Source organism: Alosa alosa, chromosome 3 (genome assembly GCF_017589495.1).
Source record: "Alosa alosa isolate M-15738 ecotype Scorff River chromosome 3, AALO_Geno_1.1, whole genome shotgun sequence".
Classification (NCBI taxonomy): domain Eukaryota; kingdom Metazoa; phylum Chordata; class Actinopteri; order Clupeiformes; family Clupeidae; genus Alosa; species Alosa alosa.
In genome coordinates this window covers 30,048,391-30,068,628 of record NC_063191.1, presented here as the reverse complement: position 1 = coordinate 30,068,628, position 20,238 = coordinate 30,048,391, and the positions used below count along the sequence as shown (strand labels likewise).

At 39.9% G+C, this 20,238-nt stretch overlaps 1 protein-coding gene across 1 annotated transcript in view; it reads right to left on the bottom strand.

Annotated features, from left to right (window-relative positions):
* vwa8 (von Willebrand factor A domain containing 8) overlaps window positions 1-20,238 on the bottom strand; it is a 210,269-nt gene that overhangs the window by 111,937 nt on the left and 78,094 nt on the right. The window contains exons 21-23 of the mRNA XM_048239952.1: window positions 12,041-12,117; window positions 9,796-9,871; window positions 8,073-8,208 (exon numbers count right to left, since the gene is read on the bottom strand). Coding sequence (XP_048095909.1) covers window positions 8,073-8,208; window positions 9,796-9,871; window positions 12,041-12,117 — 289 coding nt within the window. The remainder of the gene's footprint in view (window positions 1-8,072; window positions 8,209-9,795; window positions 9,872-12,040; window positions 12,118-20,238) is intronic.

Genomic DNA, 20,238 nt, shown 5'->3' with positions numbered 1-20,238 from the left:
CAACTGCAGTTTGTGCCATTTCTGCTGAGAAAATGGGGTGCGTGATTCATGAAGGAACCCGTCCAAACTTAACGGGGACCCACTGTACTGTAGGCTGCGCAAACCACAGGCCTTTATTTTGGGCAAGCCTGCATTCGAGGCAGGCCTTCTGTTGAAGAATTTTATGTAAAACCTGCGCTAACAGTAATCCTCCTGCCCCCGATACCACAGCTGTGGATAGTGTGGAATGTTCAAGTAATCTTACCCCTAGCCCTTGTCCCTCGAAACGGAGTGGCAAGACATAGAGGTGAAGATATTCTCCTTGAAAATGAGACACCACTAGCCAACCATATGGGAGAGCTGGGATGATTGAAACACTTGAATTAAACGTAATCTACAAATCTTCATTATTAAACTGTCATTTAATAATGCAGGCAAGCCTAAAGTAGACGTACAGTGGGCATCGCTTTCAAATGACCACTTCATTCACGCATTTCAGCCACTGTGCGTCGCTCTACCACTGTACATCGCTCTGCCTGCGGTCCCTTCTGAAAAAGCAGGATCTACCATTAAACATAATTGTTGCCGAGAGTAATCCCAGCCTACGAATTCAATAACAAAATAAATCATGCATAATTAAACATTACCTCGATTTAGGCTACTTGGGTATGGCTTAAGGCTTGACTACACGGTGGTAACTTGAAAATCGAAATTTGCTGTCTTCATTATTGTCAGTGTTGGGGTTAGCGAACTACATAAAATCAAAACAGTGGTGTGATAATTGAGCCAGTAGAGAAATAACTGTTCAGAATTAATCTGTAGCCTTGGGTAGGCTTCTGCAGAAAAACAATGTTGTTGCCGATTTAATACTATCTGGCGGCGTTTTTAACAGGCTACATAATAGAGGCTTAGACAACTATGACCCACGTTTTGGTTTAGTAAATTCGTAAAACTTTTTGACTGCAATGTAGTCAATTGACTGCTTGACATGTCATTTTTATTTTTCTGTACAATAAACAAATACATCTGCTTTATGCCGGAGAATTACATTCATATTTGCAACTTACATAGTCAATGCATCGTTCCATTACGTTAGTGTTTCCCAAAACCATAGTAGCAACGAGCGCCAGTAACCACTATCGTAAAGTTGTGTAGTTACAACTACACCCCTCGACCTGTGGTAGAATGCTAGAAGCATAGTTCAGGGATCTTCATGTCAAAGCGTCACTGGCGCCAGTTATTTGTTTGCAAATTAATAATTATGAATATATTTAGGTTTCTAATTGATATTTACACTTCTAACCACCATAAATCCATATTTTAAAATGCCCAAGGCAGAAAATACATAAATTAAAAAGTCAATTTGCAGCCATGTGCACGTAAGTAAAAAGTCACACACTTGCAGATAATAATAAGGTGGTGCGCACTTTTGACCGAGTCAGCTGAGAATATGTAGCCTTTGATTTTCATGGGGGTCCTTGTTAGTTTACATAAAACCAAGCCAAGAAGGCTGATTCTGATTTTGATAATATGATCTACACAAAGATAAACTTAGGTAAACAACGATGTCAATATTGTTGTCAACGTCTTAACCCAGATTCGAACTCTTGGACGGGGACTGGTAACTGCTGTGCAGCGGCGGCTGTCATCTGCCGGCCTTAACGCAATCGCCACAGAAGTATGTGCAGATGCCCGTTCACGTGCTACTAAGCGTCATTAACCACCTTAGTCCAGACTACTGAAGTTTGGAAGCGATCATGGTCCAAACTTACAGTACTATGTAATCGACAGTTTTGGGAAACAGTCGTGTAACTTACATGTTGGTTAGTTGAACGATGCATCCTGTTACTAAAAAGCTAACCTCCGTAGTTGTACGGGAAACGCCCCCCAGATCAGCTTGTAGTCCATTAGCAATCTGTTTATTTTATAGCCTACACAGTATATCACATGCCACATTCTCACTTTCAATAGACAGATGCAGCCATTGGTCAAGTATTGAGTATAAAGCAATTAAGATAGTACCCTATACAAAAAGTACTTCATACTATCATAAAAATTCGTTAAAACGAATAGCATTTTGCAACTTGACAAAACACTGGATTAAATATCGTAGACACAGGAGAAAACGTGTACATCCATTGGCCCGTGGGGAGATCACATGCCAGTTGCCTCTCCCTTCAGTATGACTTGTTCGGCTGTGAGCTTGTTTCACCAAAAAAAAAAACTATTGCAGATATCAATGCGTCTTTGTTCATGGGTTTGGCCTCACAGCAGAGGCTTAGACAACTATGACCCACGTTTTGGTTTCATAATTTGCACTACTTATTGACTGCAATGTAGTCAATTGACTGCTTGACAGGTTATTTTTATTTTTCTGTACAATACACAAATACATCTGCTTTATGCCGCAGAATTATGCACTTGGATAGCCTACAGAACAGGCACATTTTGGAGAGAACGCACGCAAGAATCTGTAGGCTATTTGTGGCTGGTTACCAGCAAACAATGTTTAATGCATTAACTCAAGACGTCAAACATTTTCTAAACAATACAAACAGAAAGGATGCAGCAGGCAGTGGAAGAACAAAATGCTGAATGAAGCCCAAATTTATGAAGACATATCTGGCAAGTTGTTATTTTTTGAAGACGTAAATGGTTGGGCTATAGGCCTAGTTTGCAAGAAGGAGACATAAAGCGTGAGCATGCCACACTATCCACAGCTGTGGTAGCGGGGGGTAGGAGGATTACTGTTAGCGCAGGATTTATATAAAATTCTTCAACAGAAGGCCTGCCTCGAATGCAGGCTTGTGGTTTGCGCAGCCTACAGTAAGTAGGTCTAGTGAGTTAGGAGTCCTCTAGACTTCTTTTCAGCTATCTCAGAGGTGGAAAGTTGCGTTAGTTGGGGGCAGGGCCGGGTTAACAATTCATAGACCCTTGGGAACAAATGTCTGATGCCCCCCCTGCCCCCAGCCAACGTGAATCGGGCGGTCAGTTAATAGGCCTATCGTGAAGATTTGTATTGCCATTTAAGGCACGAGCGCATCTGTGAGGCCAAGCCTCACCAAGTAGCCCGTTTGTTTACAACTAACATTACATTTAATTAAACTGCTTATAGGCTATGCCGAAATAGTTTCAACATTTTGAATATCAGTGTCAGGTGAATTAGGAAATGCCTTATGGCTGAAAGCTGCTTGGGATCCCCCCTGTCAAGCAATAACCATACAAAAAGTTAAAAACAGATGACATGATGCGCATCACTGACATAATGCGCAAATAATATAGCCTAGATATTCCAATATATTCGAATACATGTGTTTATTTTAGAGGGGATATTCGAACGTCATTTTTGAGCAATTTTGACAGCCCTAGTCCACTGTAGGCTACGCAAATCGTCTATTAACACCTTCCACTAACCCCGATGAGTGGGGGTCGCTATAATGCGTGTGAAATAGCACCATTGAGTAGCCTATCTTGAGTAAATAGCCTTAAAATCGTTCTGGTGTTGTGTGCATTCTGGTTTCTCCACCTACTGGTTTCCTTTGCGGCGTACGCGCTGCAGCAGTTGTCAGACATTCACAAACAAGTTGTTTTAGGCGGTTTGAAGTCGCTTTTTCATCGCCATGGCTCGGCTACATTACAGCCACTCGGACAAAAGACATGTAAAAAAATATATGTTTTGAAAACTATCATTAAACTGGATTGATCCCCAAGAAAAGCAACACACGCAGCGTGACTCTCTCCATCCTGATTTCCTACTCTTTGAGCCAACTAATATGTTAGCGAATCAATTAACTATTGTAGGCTACCATTAATTAATAATGTAGGCAACACCCAGGTAACATGTTGTCCAGGCTATCTGAAACAAGGGGTTGCCTCTCATCTACAACAACTGGTTACGTTGGGCTGCTACAGTAGTCAGTGCATTGTGCACAGTAGGCCTATGCTACTCTTTGTGGTTGATCAACTAAAAATAAAAGATGTATTTGGTGATGACGTTATTGTAGGCCTAGTAGACCTAAATTCTGAGAAATTAAATGGTACGAGAAACGATCTACATAGCGCACCAGACCGCGATGTCTTCAAGGGTTGAATGAAGGGAGTTTGCAAAAATTAGTGTAGTTTTCAAGTCAATAAACATTCTTAATTTTCGAATGTCTTTGTCAGGGAACATCTGACTTTTAAAAACCATAGGCCTGGTAGTCGCTCAGACAAGGAGTTATAAGATAAAGGCAATACCATTTGTGTCACCTAATGCAGTTCAGTGAATTAGCAAGATACCATCAGAAGGCAACAATAATAAAGCACACAGACGCGCTCTCTCCCGCGCATTAAGCTGTCTGCGTGTTGTAGGCTAGATTTGCGTGAGTTCTTTCTATCTGCTTACTTTTGTGAGTTGCGACCACCTAGGCTATGTTAAAGACGTTCTATGAGGTACCAGTGTTTAGCTGTGTCACAAAACAATAAGCTTTGTCAGACTACTTTTAAAATGATATTCAGGGCTATATACATTTTAAACATTCGGGGCTGAAGACCGGACAAAGCCTTGCGTTAATTCTTCAGGTGGGAAGTGTCAGGAATTTTCATACGAGAGACGCTCTCATTGGTGGTTAGTATGAAGTAGGGAATTGACAGCAACATATCCAATCACATTATGAGAGATGCTGAATTTAACATAAACTGCGATGTTTGATTTTAAATGAATGTAAATTTAGCCGGGACTGTAAGCTGTCACACGTGGGTGCTCGATGTTTTCAGTGGGTGCCCGAGAGACGGAGCATCCACGGTATCGGCGCCTATGGCGTATCTCGCGGTTGCATCCATTACAAACAAACATGCAATGTGAACGTCTGGGATTGGGAAGAGCACTAAATGCTCTACTGAATAAGCACAAAGTCAAACCTTTAAATGAAAAACACTCTTTAATAATCAAAAAAATAAACCGCTAATGAAGTAAACTTGTGACCATCAAAAAAATCATTTATCGCCTGTAACTCCGCGGATAACAGGACGTAACAGGAAGGCATTTGGCTGAGCAACGGAGGTTAATATGCTCTATATTTTGTCCAAATGATGTCTGTCTATCATCGTTGCACTCGGAGAAAACCAGAATGTTTAATTTGTCCTGCGTTTCTTCTACAGCTGCAAACGGGATTCACTCGCAGTTAACCAAATATTTCTTTATTAGGGCAGGGCAGGCATATTTCCGGCTATTAAATTATTTCTAAACCAGTCTGCTAAAGTTTGTAGTGAAGTCTGTGTAGGGTTTTCCAGGCTCCATTTCTTTTTACGAGACACCCTGCTCACTTGAGCCATCTACCGGTTGTTTGGGTTGTTGCAGCGTCACACTGGGAAAATACAAATTAAAGTCGCGTGATACCGCGTGATCCCACGCGCGGACCGCGAGTGAAGCTGGCCAAGTCGAAGCACTGCCCACTGTAGGCTATATCATTTAATTGGATTTATCCTGACTGTAGATTAAGCAGGATGGATATGAGTTCATAACAGTGTTTAGCCTATTGTGATATAGATAGATAGATAGATAGATAGATAGATAGATAGATAGATAGATAGATTCAAGAATTCAGAGTTTGATATTGATTCAATATAGTTATGTTACTGTAACGTTAATGTTGTAGCTCTTTTGTGAAAGTTGCATTGGTTTGATTCTGCCCAACTGTTAAATTGTTCATTTCTCTTGTCCTTTGTTTTATTATTTTATTTTTTGTATTTTTGAAGAGTTTGGTTCCAAAATGCTATATCCTTCATTGTCATATTTTTTTTTTTTAAATGTTGTTTACCAGGTAATTTCAGTGGAACTGTAATTGTGTTATTGCTATTTGATTTATCTTTACTCAATCAAAACAACACAACTGCAAAATTATTGATATTGCCTGAGATACACAATTAAATGACATTAATGTTTTTAAAAATTGAATTATAGCGTTTTGGAACCAGACTTTTCATTCATCCCTTCATTCATTGCACCTACTGTAATGTACCATTTCTGTATTATCTGTTTTTACCTGAGTGTAATCTTCCACTGTGCGTACCCCAGGAAGATTAGCAACCACTTTATGGAAGCTAATGGGGATCCAGATAAATAATAAAGAATGAAGAGTACACTGCAAAACTGCTTATCTAATAAAATCTAACCAAGTGTTATTAATCTTATATCAAGATCAAAAAGTATTTGGTACTGTTTTTAGTATGAAGAGACGTACCTAGCACTTTCTCGTAAAATCATTTGACTTAATTTAAATAGAGCTTGACTTCTTTTAAGACGTCTCATCCTGAAAACAAGCACATTTGTCTGCCAGTGTGTTCAGCAAATTTGTCCTAAAAACAAGCAAATTTGTCTGCCAGAGCGTTGAGTAAATTTGTCTTCATAAGACTCCTTAAAATAAGTTAAAGTCTTCTTAAATCAAATCAAAATGATCTTTTGAGAGAGTACTTGGTAAGTCTCTTCATACTAAAAACAATACCAAATAGATTTTTTGATCTTAATATAAGATTAATAACACTTGGTTAGATTTTATTTTTTTGCAGTGTAATGATAATATTCATAATAAACCGAAACAATAGCAACAGAAACAATAGGCTTTAAGGCCCATTCACACCAAAAACGATAACGATAACGATAACGATAACCAGGCTTGGAATTTCACCATTTTGGGGGCAAGGCCACTTGGCCTTCAGTTGGGCATATTTGGTGGGGGGCACAAAGGCCACATGTCAGGGCACCAAGGCCAAAGTTAACTATTAGTAGTAGGCTTTAAAAATTATCAAAGTTGCATTTAGCCTATTCACTGCAGTAGACCTGCATCACTGTATGAAACATTACAAAAACATGAAATGAAAACATGACATATTACATAGAACTGTAAATCATCTGACTATCTAATATTTACAGATATCTAGGCTATATATAACATTTATTTTATATTTGGCCTGTTATGAAATCATGTATTGAACAATTTAAGCACAGCTCAGCTTTAAGAAACTCAAATAGCCTAGATGCATGCTTAGCATTTTGTGATCATTAAGGCTACTTTTACAAACTCTTAGTCAGCTGTCCTCTGATTTACCAATATATAGGCGATATTTGTAACATTTATTTTGTATTTGGCCCGTTATGAAATTATGTGGAACAATTTAAACACATTGTAAAACTTAAAGCACAAATTTGGAGACATCCATGTATGTCGAACTTTACTGCAAATTCAAAAAACTGGATTACTCTGGAACGGCTAACTGTACAGGGGACTGCTTTACCTTTGTGTTCGTAAGGTCTCCTGTTTATTCTGATATATGGGTTGTCGTGGTGTTAAAAGAAGGGTTCAGAAAAGTATTACAACCGAGATGAATGGGTATGGAGATCATGGGATATAACACCTTCAGTAGAATGTATGATTAAATTGAATTATATTATTTACTTTTCTCTTGAACCGCTCAACACAGCAATTATCGGCTAACATCGCTTTAAAAGCTGAGAAAAAGCTCTTTCATGTGATATGTGGTGTCTGTGTGATGAATAGGCTACTTTGGCGCAGTAGTTCAACATGAGAATGGGTGAATTTGGACGACTTTCTTTTTCTTGCGCTGCCACTTTCTCCACTGCGTAAATGACTAAATTAATTTGGCGCTGTGAATGCTAAGATTATTTTGACAGGCCACAGGCTAAATAAAAATCGCTATTAGTAGGACGCAAAGCAGAATATTGAAAGAAGGGGGCACCAAGGCCACCGTGGCCTGTAAACCTCTGATTTTCAAAGGGGCCTCACGGCCAACGCAAGGGGCTATAACGATAACGACATGAAGAACGATATCGTTGGGGATCACTTTCACAGCGATTTTCACAACGATAAAATGCTAATAGCCAATCAGAACCCATCGAATTTTAGCCCTCACATTTATTAACACAATGAGAGACTTTGTTTATCGTTGTTCAGTGTGAACGCTTTTATCGTTATGGTTATAGTTATAGTTATCGTTCTTGGTGTGAATGGGCCTTTACACCTTCGGTGCAGGCCACAGCCCTCCAGTGCTCGGGCCCCAAATCATTCCTATTTAAACTATGTCTATGAGAGCTGTACCTGACACAATCCTCCTTCCATCTGCCAGAATCATCTCTCCATCCTCTACAAGGGTCTTCAGTATACATGTGACATTAGTAGGGGCTTTGTCGGCTTCATCAATGACCAAGATATGTCCCATTTTTACTGCTTTTACCTTCATACACAAATACACAGGTGAAGAGGGGAGAAATTAGGATTGTATTGTATTATTCATGTAAAACCTTCATGGTTCATCAGGGTCCATCTATTCCAGTGTCAAAATACACTCCATGGTCAAGTTTGTCACAGGCTTTATTGTGCTTTATTGGCACTTTGAAAGCCTTAAAGGAATGTTCCGGAGCAAAAACAACCTAAGGTCTATTTCCAGAAACTAACAGGTTCAAACAGTTGTTTGAGAGCATAATGACTTTTATTGGTGCAGTTTTTGAGCAAGACAGTTGTTCGCATTAACACCAAATTGTCTTACAATGCAACTGCAAAGGGCAAAGGCACACATCAAAAAAACAAACTCTGTTTTCACCACTGACAATGTACAAAATAGAATGACATTTCTGTGGTAGTGTGGTGAGGTTCTCTTCAGACAAATAGAAGTATTGTAAACACTGTAATTGTGTTGAAAGGCCATAAAAAATATTTTCCAAAGGGAGTGTTTTTTAACCTGCTGCTCCCAGATGGGTGTAGTTACTTAAGCAATAAGCCCCGGGAGGCCGTAGGTTACACTGATTCTACAACAGCTAAGGGGCGTTGTTAGGCACGACGTGCTAGCGGAGATCACAATCACAATCAAGGATCGGAACTATCCGTTTTAGAAAAGCAAAGATTCATTAATGACTTTTCCCATTTCTTTCTCTGCCTAGCCCCAAAATGTAATATACACCTACAGTGGCTTCCACAATATTTGGCACCTCTGACAAAGATGAGTAAAAAGGATTATTAAAAAATCACTGAAATCACTCCAAATAATTTCAAATAAATGACTGATTTAATTGAATTAATTTATCCTGACAAATCCCTCAGAATAATCCACAACTTTCTGTTTCACAGAGATATAAATATTAAGACACATAAGCCAAATGCCCTTTCTCATTCTCACTCACACTTGACTTGTTATTAAAAATCAGCTACTCCTTTGAAAATATCAGGGAAGTAGCGAGGGTACATGGGACGTTCAACCCACCCAACACCACCTTTTACAGTTATGCAAGTATCAAGTATGTTTCAAGTATGTCAGTAGGTGACTAGCCCAGGCTTTATTATCCTACAAGATATTTATTTTTTCTTTCATTTCAAGTGCAGGAAAAGTATCAGCTATGTACAATTATTTTTTATTTTCATCTACAGCGTTTTCCACTTTATTTCTGGCTATTTGATGTGAATATGTCTCTGCAGAATCACATGGATGATTCTTTACTGCTTGTGCTATACATAGCAAAATACAGGATAGGCCTACTTAATTTTGCTGCTGTAGGCCTAATTCTAAAAATATGTGGTGCTCCACTTCTGAAATAAAAGTTTGAGTATGGTCCCATTAGAGTGTCTGATAGGGTGCAAATAATTGTGGAGGCCACTGAATGTTCTATGACAATGCCTGTGAACATAAGCTATTGCAGGATAGTTTTCCTATTTCTGGTCTATGCCAAATACTTAAAGGTAAAAGGTAAATTGTAAATACTTGCAGAATGTTTTGTGTGTGTGCATGTGATTTGACAGAGCAGAGCAATATATCACTCATGATACTGACCAAAGGTGAGTCTTCATATACAATGATCCCATCTCGTACTGAGGGCTGCAGGGTTAAGGTCTGCACTGTTGTGTCTCTATATATACATAAATATAAAAAAAGACAATTAAGAACAGTGCCCCAAAGCATGTCTAAAAAACCTTCTTTACATTTCTCAGAGGGGTTTTCACTTAGGTCTCAATAGACACTAAATTAGTATGGTGACCCAATTCTTTTTTATTTTCATCTACAGTGTTTTCCACTTCCTTTTCCATTTGATGTGAATATGTCTGCAGAATCACTGATGGAAAGAATCTCATGGGTGATTCTTAACTATTTGTGCTATATAGTAGCCAGGCCATGGGAACATGTGACTTTCAAACAACTTTCACTGCTCTGGGCTACTTTTGAAGTGCTGCAGGGGACCTAATATACTTCATTAGTCTTAAACACTGCTTTCGCCTCTGGATAACACACAACACTACCACTATGGTGAGGAAGTTGGTGTTGTAAGAATACCCTCATATTTACCAAACTTAACAATTACCCCCGAATATTTATCTGTACAGCTACATATATTTGTAGTCAGAAGCAATAGCCTATTAAGCTACAGTACAATTGGTTCTGAAAATTTTTCAGATGACATTCTTGATTGCTAGCCATCAATTATGTATGTATTGCATCTTAAAGAAACCCCTGGCAGTGGCTTGTCTTTTAAATATCTATAGACACACACATTTCATGATTGCTTACAAATCATTAAAGCTGGGGTCTCAAACTACCGGCCCGCGGGCCAATTCAGGCCCAATTCCGACCCGCGACCTAATGTCAAAATAATAATGTAATTCGGCCCTTGAGGGTATTTTTAATTGCGACAAACAACAACACTGATTAAAATAGACGATAGATCCAAGTACAGTGACAAATCCCATTTTGACTCTCCTCCACTAGTTGCTAGACATCCAGAGCTTCGATTCACGCGAGAAACACAAGACGTGCATTTGTTTGTAATGACGCGGAAGCGATGCAGGCCATAGTTTTGCATACATTGAAGCAGAAATAGGCCTACACCAAATGTTGAAAAAACGTTCACGTGTGGTGTTATAAAGTCTTGGGTTGGCTATGTTACTCACCTATTCTGATTCTGAAGGAGAATATCTGCATTTTGGAGATTATAACAGTGACAGTCACGGTGCATCTGTGATGGAGGTGCGTCTTTGCGTGTATACAATAGTGTCCAGGCATACCATGCTTATTTCGACCCTGTGCCCAATATACCTGGAGGTGGCAGTGGCAATCGTGATGATAGACAGCAGGGGTAGTAAAAATAGGGCTCTGAAGAACTACAAAGTCACCCACGATAGGAACTGATTTGACCAGGCTACTTTATTGCAGGCCTATAATAACGGCTTGTGGTTATAGGCTAGTAATAGTTTACTATTGTTGGTTTACATCTTAGGTCTACTGTTTTCCTGTTAATTAGTTATGTGGGTACCTAATATGACAAAAAGAAAGTAAACCTACTCAAATATGTGCAACATCCAGTATACTGAAAGGTACATCATTTGAGGTGCTTGCCATCCAGTGGCAAATTAGATGGGTAAATTTACCCCCTTCATAAACTTTTCTTTATACTCAAAGATTTTTACATTTACAGACTTTATCTCTGACCACTTTCAAGTCTTTTGAAATTTTGATGTCAAAATCCAGTGGTGTTGTTTTCTTAACCCTGCCACCTAAAGTTTGTTTAAATAAGTTATGAGAGGAAAATATTTTTATCTGGTGTGAAACACACATACCTGTTTTTATGCTTTTTGTTTGTTTTTATAATTTGTATTAATATTTATTTTATCATTATTTTTTCTATAAGCTAAGGTTGCTAGCACAGGTGTCTAAAAAGAGATAAAAAGACTTGCACTTTCTGTTTGCAGTTTTGTGTAGTATTAGAAATACCCATTCTTTTTTGTATTATTCTTTAACACTGACGTGGCACTCCAATCAGATGACGTTGGCAGAAGTGGCCCCCAGCTCATTTGAGTTTGAGACCCCTGCGTTAATGAATGACCCTTCTACAATACATCATCCTGAACACTCTGAAAATAACAGCCTACCAATGCTTTTCACAGTCTGAAAAACTAAAAGTCAAATTATTTTTTTACAAAATAAAACTTTCAGAAATTCATCCCAATGCATCATTGATGATGAAAACATAATCAAAAGTACAGGTCATCAAAATGTGGCTGGTGTGCTAGGGTTCTTTTTTTACCTATGAAGTTGCAGGTATTCTCTTGGCCGGTTCATCAGATGTAAAAAACGGTCAACAATCTTATTCTTCCCCACACCCTAAAACAAAGAGAAGAGATACATGAACGCTTTTGACAAATCGTTGTTAAGATGAAGTATCACCACTTTCCGTAATATGATTATGTTGAAGGCGCTGTTGTGGACGCGGTGTCTGCATATTCTGTGCAAAAGGCTACACTTGACTTTTGGACCGGACAACATGTCTGTTAATATTTCAGAATACCGGACATACATTTATATGTCAATTAAATCACAAACTACATTTCAACAACCCAGTCTATTAAGCACAATCAATCCTAAGTTAGGATTGCACAGACCCTGTCCTAAATTCAGAATAATAGGCAAAATTGACTGCAACAGTCTTGTTAGGTTGTTGCATAGCCTAAGACAAGATGAGAAACATGACTGTTAGGGACACCATAAAGCATAATAATCAGTAAATCACTAAATATGTTAATTAAGTGAACTAAACAAGAAACTTGGACATGATACAGCAGAGAAAATAAGTATTGAACACTTTTTATTGAACATTTTTTTTCAGTAAGTATACTTCCACTGAGGCTATTCGCATGAAATTTTCACCGGACATTAGTATTAACTTAGGTAATCCACACATATATAAAAATCCAAACATTAATGTCTAAAAGTAGTGTTATGAGTAAAAAAGTGGAATGGCACAGGGAAAAAGTATTGAACACACTAAGAAAAAGCAGTACACAAAGGCGAGGAATGACAAGGAACAAACTGGAATCTATAAGTAGTTAGAGAAATTGTCCCTCTTGTCTGTGCAAATTGATATAAGATGGGTTAGTACATACTGGTGGGCTATAAAAAGGGTTTTTATTACCAAGGTGTCACACAAGAAACATTTCATGATGGGTAAAGGCAAAGAGCTCTCCCAAGACCTTTGCAACCTTATTGTTGCAAAACATATCAATGGAACTGGTTACAGATGCACTTCAAAACTTCAGAATCATCCAGCAAGCCGATAATGGCTGACAATAAACAATAAACTCCACATGATATGACTCTTTACATTTATTATGACCGCCACGCAGCGAAGCGGCGGTCATATAGGTTTAGTCAGATTTTTTTTATTTTTTTTTATTTTTCGCATGTCCAAATTTCCATCAAGGATTCCCGGGACACTGAAAGACCGGGGTACACGAAACTTTGTGGGCATGTAACCCCACATGGATAGCATGGAACCATCGTTTTTCGTTTTGATCTGTAGCCCCCCCGCTGAACTGGACCCCCCGAAAAGAGGGTAGAGCAGACACAGTTTTCTGTGAATATATCGAGAACTGTAGGGCCTAGGAGGTCCACCTTTTTTTTGTATGTTGGTCTTAAGGGGGCATGTCAACCCATCCCATTACCACTTATTTCATGTATAGCGCCACCTAGTTAAAAATTAAAAAGCAAAACATTTGGTGTTTTCATCACAATATCTCTGGCTGACATGGTTATAACTGCACGAAATTGAAAGTGTAGGATCATTATGACACCTTCCGAATGCATGCCAAGTTTTGTGAACTTTCGTTCATGGGGGGCCTTACAATAAAATAATTTATGTGTACATTTAGTGACCGTACACCAACAAGGATTCCTGGGACACTGAAAGACCGGGGTACACGAAACTTAGTGGGCATGTAACCCCACATGGATAGCATGGAACCATCGTTTTTCGTTTTGATCTGTAGCCCCCCAGCTGGACTGGACCCACCGAAAGGAGGGTAGGGCAGACACAGTTTTCTGTGAATATCTTGAGAACCGTAGGGCCTAGGATGACCAATTTTTCCCATATGTTTGCCTCCAGGGGTCGTGTTAACCCATTCCATGTGCACACATGTGCATAAACAGATACACATGCACACACATACATTCACAGTAATCATACGTATGACACATACTCACACAGTAGACATATGTACGGTAACGATTCTGTAGCTGGTTGAAAGTTATGTTTTATTTTCCAAGTAGTTAATTATTATTTTTTTTAAAGGGGTGCCAGGCAGCATAAGCTACCAACTTTCAAACACAAAATGTTATAGGAGCACACAGTGAAAGTGTCACAGTTATAACATTAACCCATGAGCCCCTTCAGTCAACAGTGAAATCAGAATCAAATTAAATAAAATTGTCTGGCCCTCACCAGAAGCACCACAAGATCCACATACTCATAAACAGGGTGCAATTTGTAGGGGGGGGATGGTGAGGATTTCCCCCCTCTGGTTTTCCTATCCCTACCTCTGCTAAATTATTTTTATCGTCAGGGGGGACAACATTTATCCCCCTCTGCCCCTCATATTGATTAATGCTACTTCATATAAGTAAAGCGCTGCAACATGAGAACAGTCTAGTAGGCTAGCCTACATAATAATCTGACATCAGAAACGCACCATCACCGTCAGCACTCATGCTGCTGACACAGTGGCTGCGTGATAACTTAATTTGGCCTTGATCGTGCAGGACATTTCAAAATGTCGAGTGTGTAATCCATCATAAATGGCTATGTTCAATGGAAAAGTTAGCTGGACAAATGAAAGAAAACGAGAAGGATTCAGTGAAGCATAATAATGTTTTAGAACCTTCAAAATTAGAAAACTGATGCAACTGAGATGGAGGACAACTGCATGTAGAGTAGAACGTAGGCCTATTGTCCGAAGGAACTTACATTAAATGAGGAGATATTTGCTGAATGTCACAAAAAATGTTACAGAAATTGCTTGGCATCGCTATTCAATGGCTCTCACCAAACACCTGTAGTTTGCGGAGGAAAACGAGAAAGCACTCGTTTGATAAATCAGCCAGTAGTATACAAATAACTTTTAGAAATAATCTGTACTGCAAAAACGAATGTTGGTGGGTATTTAAACTATCTAGCGGGTGTTTTAACAGCTGCAAGAAATAGAAGCTTCATGGTCTTTATGTTCTGGTCTGTAAATTATTTTCATAAACTTCAAGTTGCCCTATAACTTTACTCTCCAAACTCTTCACTGCACTGTAGGCAATTAACTGACAGTATGATAGGCTATTTATTTTCAGTAGGCTACAATAAACACATTTATTTTTTTCTACTTTTGCAATATTACGCGACTTGGCTATTGAACATAAAATCAGCAGGAGAGAGAATGCACGTAGCCTCACGTGTGGCGTGTAGCGCAATGTGTAGGCTATTTGGTTACCAACTAACACTGTTAGCCAATTCACTAAGACTTCAGTGCCATCATATACAACGTTTTTTTACACAACAAATACAGAAAGGATGGAGCCAGCAAAAGTAGAGAAGTCATTTCAGATGGGGCAAGAACAAGGTGAATTTGTATGCTTGCCAAAACGTAGTCCTACCCTGCATTAGAGGAGCTGATCATCGTACCAAGCACAATCGCTGTTTAAAGTCATACACCACGGTAAACTAAAACTAAAATGTTACAAAGGTGGCAAAAATAATATAGGGTATTATTAGCCATGACATTACTAAGCTATGAATTGTTCGTTTTTTTTTTTTTTTTTTTTTGGGGTTACAAACTTATTCAAAATCATCCCCCCCTCTGGTTTTTACACAAATCGCACCCTGCTCATAAACATCAAAAATCACCATGAATTCATACACTCTACAGTTGAAACGGCACATCAATGACAGATAACAGGAAAACCCCAATGTTTAAATGAGTTTTGGCCCATTTAGTACTCCGCAGTTCAACAAAACAATACCATAGTTTGTGAGTTCATCGGCAGTAAATATAACAAAACACTTAGTCAGACGTCACTTTTTTTGAGTTCAGTTTTGGAAACGAGGATGATTCTTTCAAAAAGGATGGTCAAAAAAATATGAGTATTTCGGAGTAACGGGGAAACGTGGGCAAAACGCGAAAAAAAGTTCCTCTGGCAACGATCAGCGTAGGTGCGATAAAATGCGTTGGTGTGCGTGAAGCGGGCTTTGGAAACACTGCTCCAGCGTAATGACACCGCCGGAGTTACCATCGGATATGCAGGCTCTCGGTATGTGGCTGGTTGTGGACTACAGCCCCAGGAAAGGTGCGCAGGCCGCCCGTAGGGGCAACCGGACTCAGGCAGGAAGACAGCGGTCCTCAGAGGAGTGAACGCCGCGAGTTCAAGGGTTTAAATTTAAAGTTTAAATTTCAGATCTTCCGTCCAGCGGGAATCTCCACTTAAAGCCGGCACGGACTTGACAGCGTAGGCTCACGAAGAGACGTGTTTTTAGCAGTTACTATGCTTTAGTTTGCTTTTCTTTGTCGTATGTTTGTGTTGATTGCACTTTTCTAAGACTCAAAAGAAACGGATTATAGTGTTTGCTATAGGCTACGTTCTCACTCTCTCTCTCTCATTGCCTGCGTCCAACTATCTTTTAACTCTGCCGTGGCACTGACTTAATTACAATTAAAGGTGTTTAAGTCGTGATTCACTCGGATCTTTCACCCGTGTCTTTAAATTAACCCATGAGTCGCGAGTCTCTAGTATCATTAACTCGGATCAGTTGAGTCCTACTACAATTCAATCTAAAACGATAAACAGCACCACACACAAACCTCTTGCAACTTTAGCTAGCCTCCTAGCTCTAGCCATCGTAGCTGCCAAAAATGTAACAAATTTCAGTAGGCAACCACAACTCCACAAATTAACCTGCTTTACTGAGTGAGAAGGCAGTCCGAGATAACTGGTTAACTTCCTGCAGAGCCGAAACATTGCAGACTCACAGACCATGAAACTCAGATTGGAGCGGCTGAGTAGCAACCGGTTAGTCGGATCAGCCGGCCACGCTTGTCATGAGTGGATCTGCGCAGAGCGCAGTAGCTCCTCCTCGAGGTGAAAAGCAATTCCACAACAAAAGCCATTTTTTCCACTTCTGAAATAACATTCAATGTTCTGCATGTAGCCTAGACATAATTAGATTTGGTGTATAGATGTAGCATATTAAAATGCAATTAGGTCGTCGCAGACAGTCCGAACTGCACGCCATGGAGCTGCTTGAGTATCTACCTGGGTCAGTCGAATCAGCCGGGTGGTCGGTTACTTTGTTATGAGTGCGAAGTCAGCCGAATCAGCCGGCTACCGCCGTCATGAGTGGATCTTTAGAGCAGCGAGTAGCCTAACTCCTCGTCAAGGTGAAAAACAAATCCACAACAAAAGCCATGCTTTCACTTCTGAAATAACATATGTTCTGCACGCGATAGCCTACTATAAAATGCAATTAGGGTCGCAAAGACAGTCCGAAACATTGCAAGCTCTGTATGGAGTTGCTTGAGTAGGCTACCTGAGTCAGTCGGATCACCCGGGCGGGTCGGTTACGTTATCTTGTTATGAGGCGCGAGTCAGCCCGAATTAACCGGCTACGGTGTCATGAGTGGATCTTTAGAGAAGCGAGTAACTCCCCGTCCAAGGTGAAAAGCAAATCCACAACAAAAGCCATGCTTTCACTTCTGAAATAACATATGTTCTGCACGATAGCCTACTTTAAAATGCAATTAGGTCGCCAAGACAGTCCCAAACATTGCAAGCTTTGTATGGAGAGTAGGCTAGCCTACCTGGGTCAGTCGGATCAGCCAGGCGTCCCGGTTACGTTGTTGTTATGAGCGAAGTCAGCCGAATCAACCGCTACGTTGTCATGAGTGGATCTTTAGAGGAGCCAGTAACTCCTCGTCAAGGTTAAAAAGAAAATCCACAACAAAAGCCATGCGTTCACTTCTGAAATAACATATATTCTGCACGATAGCCTACTTTAAAATGCAATTAGGTCGCTGAAGACAGTCCAAACATTGCAAGCTCTGTATGGAGTTGCTTGAGTAGGCTAGCCTACCTGGGTCATTTGGATCAGCCGGCCGGACCGGTTACGTTATGTTGTTATGAGTGCGAGTCAGTCGAATCAGCCGGCTACATGAGTGGATCTGTAGACGAGACGAGACGTAGCCTAGTTTCTACTCGTGTCAAGGTGATAATAATAATAGGCCTAATGAGAATAGTAGTAGTAGTAGTAGTAGTAGTAGTAGTAGTAGTAATAATAATAATAATAATAATAATAATAATAATAATAATAATAATAATAATAATAATAATAATAACAACAATAATAATTTATTCACTGCAGGGCATTTCTACGTTCCTGCATCTATGTCTACATTGAAAGTCAATTGCTTAGGCTAGGTTAAGACAATAAATAAACAGTCTGGCTCAAACTGCTTTCTTTCCCGTGAGTGGGTGGAGGTTTTGATGCTATTATATTAGGCTATTTTATATTATATTATATTATATTATATTATATTATATTATATTATATTAGGCTACCTAACAGTATAGCCATGATTAATAGTAATATTAGTTGCCTAGTATTAGCAGCCTATAATACTTATTAGAATAGATTCCTAGTAGCCTACTATTAGTAGTAGTGGTAATAAACATTGTAGCAGAGTAGCATTAGACCTAGGCAAACTTTTCTATTGTTAACAAAACAACAACAAATAATTAATTATTATAATATAGGCTACCCTCTCTGTCAATAAGATCAAAGTTTCTGAACATGAGCACCAAAAAGATGAACAATGTGTGGATGCACTTTGACCAGGAGAGCAAAACTCTAAAGGCTAAATGCAAGTGCTGCAAAACTCTGGTTTCAAATCATGGATGATCCACATCCAACATGAGAAGGCACTTAACGAAATGAAGCACCCCACGGCACTGCTTGAACGTAGGACTGAATTTCTTTGCGATTTAGCAATACTGACTCAAGTGACTCGATCAACCCGGATCAGTTTAGTGAGTGACTCAGAATAACTCGGATCCTTAAAAGGAATCGAGTTTGACAGGCCTAATTACAATAACCGCCCCCACCTGGACTGACGATTGCAATTGTTAATTGGTAACTCGCAGCTGAGCACAGGAGAGACGGGGCCGTCACAGTACGCATGCATGCACATGCACAAACACACATACGCAGACAAACACACAAGCACACACACACACACACACACACACACACACAAACAAACATAACCGTGTGCACGCACACATGCACACAATTCAAGAATTTCTCAGAATTATGAACAGGCAAGATGGGGGTGGGGTTGTATAAAATCAATGTTACATGTGAAATCTATTATGAACTAATCATGTTTTGGTACTTGTTGTCTAGCAGATACCAGTGAGAATTGAGTGTGGATAATGCAATTTACTGAGACAGTTAGAATCATATAGGCCTTTCAGCGTGATTTATTTTTGTGGAAAATATGTGCTGGACTGGGCGGCGGTCATATTTTGTACCGCTCTGCGGTACATCTAGTTTGTAAATGTTTCATCGTGGCTTTGGCTGAGTGACAAATAGTTCACAACACGCTGAACTTGAATCAAACATTCTTTAGAACACAGTTGATCAACCGCTTCCTTTCACTTTTGAATGAAGTTCCAATGCAAGACGTGACTGGACTACTTGCGGAGTGATGAATATGAAGCACAAAACCCATTTTCCTTGACAGCAGTCTGTTATACTTAGCAACGGTCTGTAATCGAGAAATACCAGACCTCCGAACGTTTATTATTTTTGATTTCTCCTCCATCTACCCATGTCCTTGATTGCCTAGCCTTTCTACCCCCCACCCCCCACCCCACCACACACACTTACATCATCACTGTCATCACTTCACATACATACAGCACACTGCTTGCTACAGTAAGCCTCCTCTACATACTTGCTGCACACTGCCCCCCCCCCACATACACAGCACATTGTCTTCAGGATCTTCTCCAACACACATCCTCTACATACTTACAGCACACTGCCCCCACCTACCCACACACACACTACACACACACACAGTCACTGCTCCACTCCCCTCCCGCCCACACACACATCTTCACTGTCATCACTCACATACATTACATACAGTACTCTGCTTGCAATAGTAAGTCCCCCCCCCCTACATACATACACAGCACATTATTTCATCAGGGAAGCTTCTCCAACACGCATCCCCAACATACTTACAGCACACTGCCCCCCCCCCAATACACAGCACATTGTCTCATGAGGAAGCTTCTCCAACACACATATTGCACACTGCCCCTCTCCCCCACATACACAGCACACTATCCCATCTCCCTGTCATCCCCCAACACACACACCAAGACCCCTAGCAGTTGGGTTAGCCC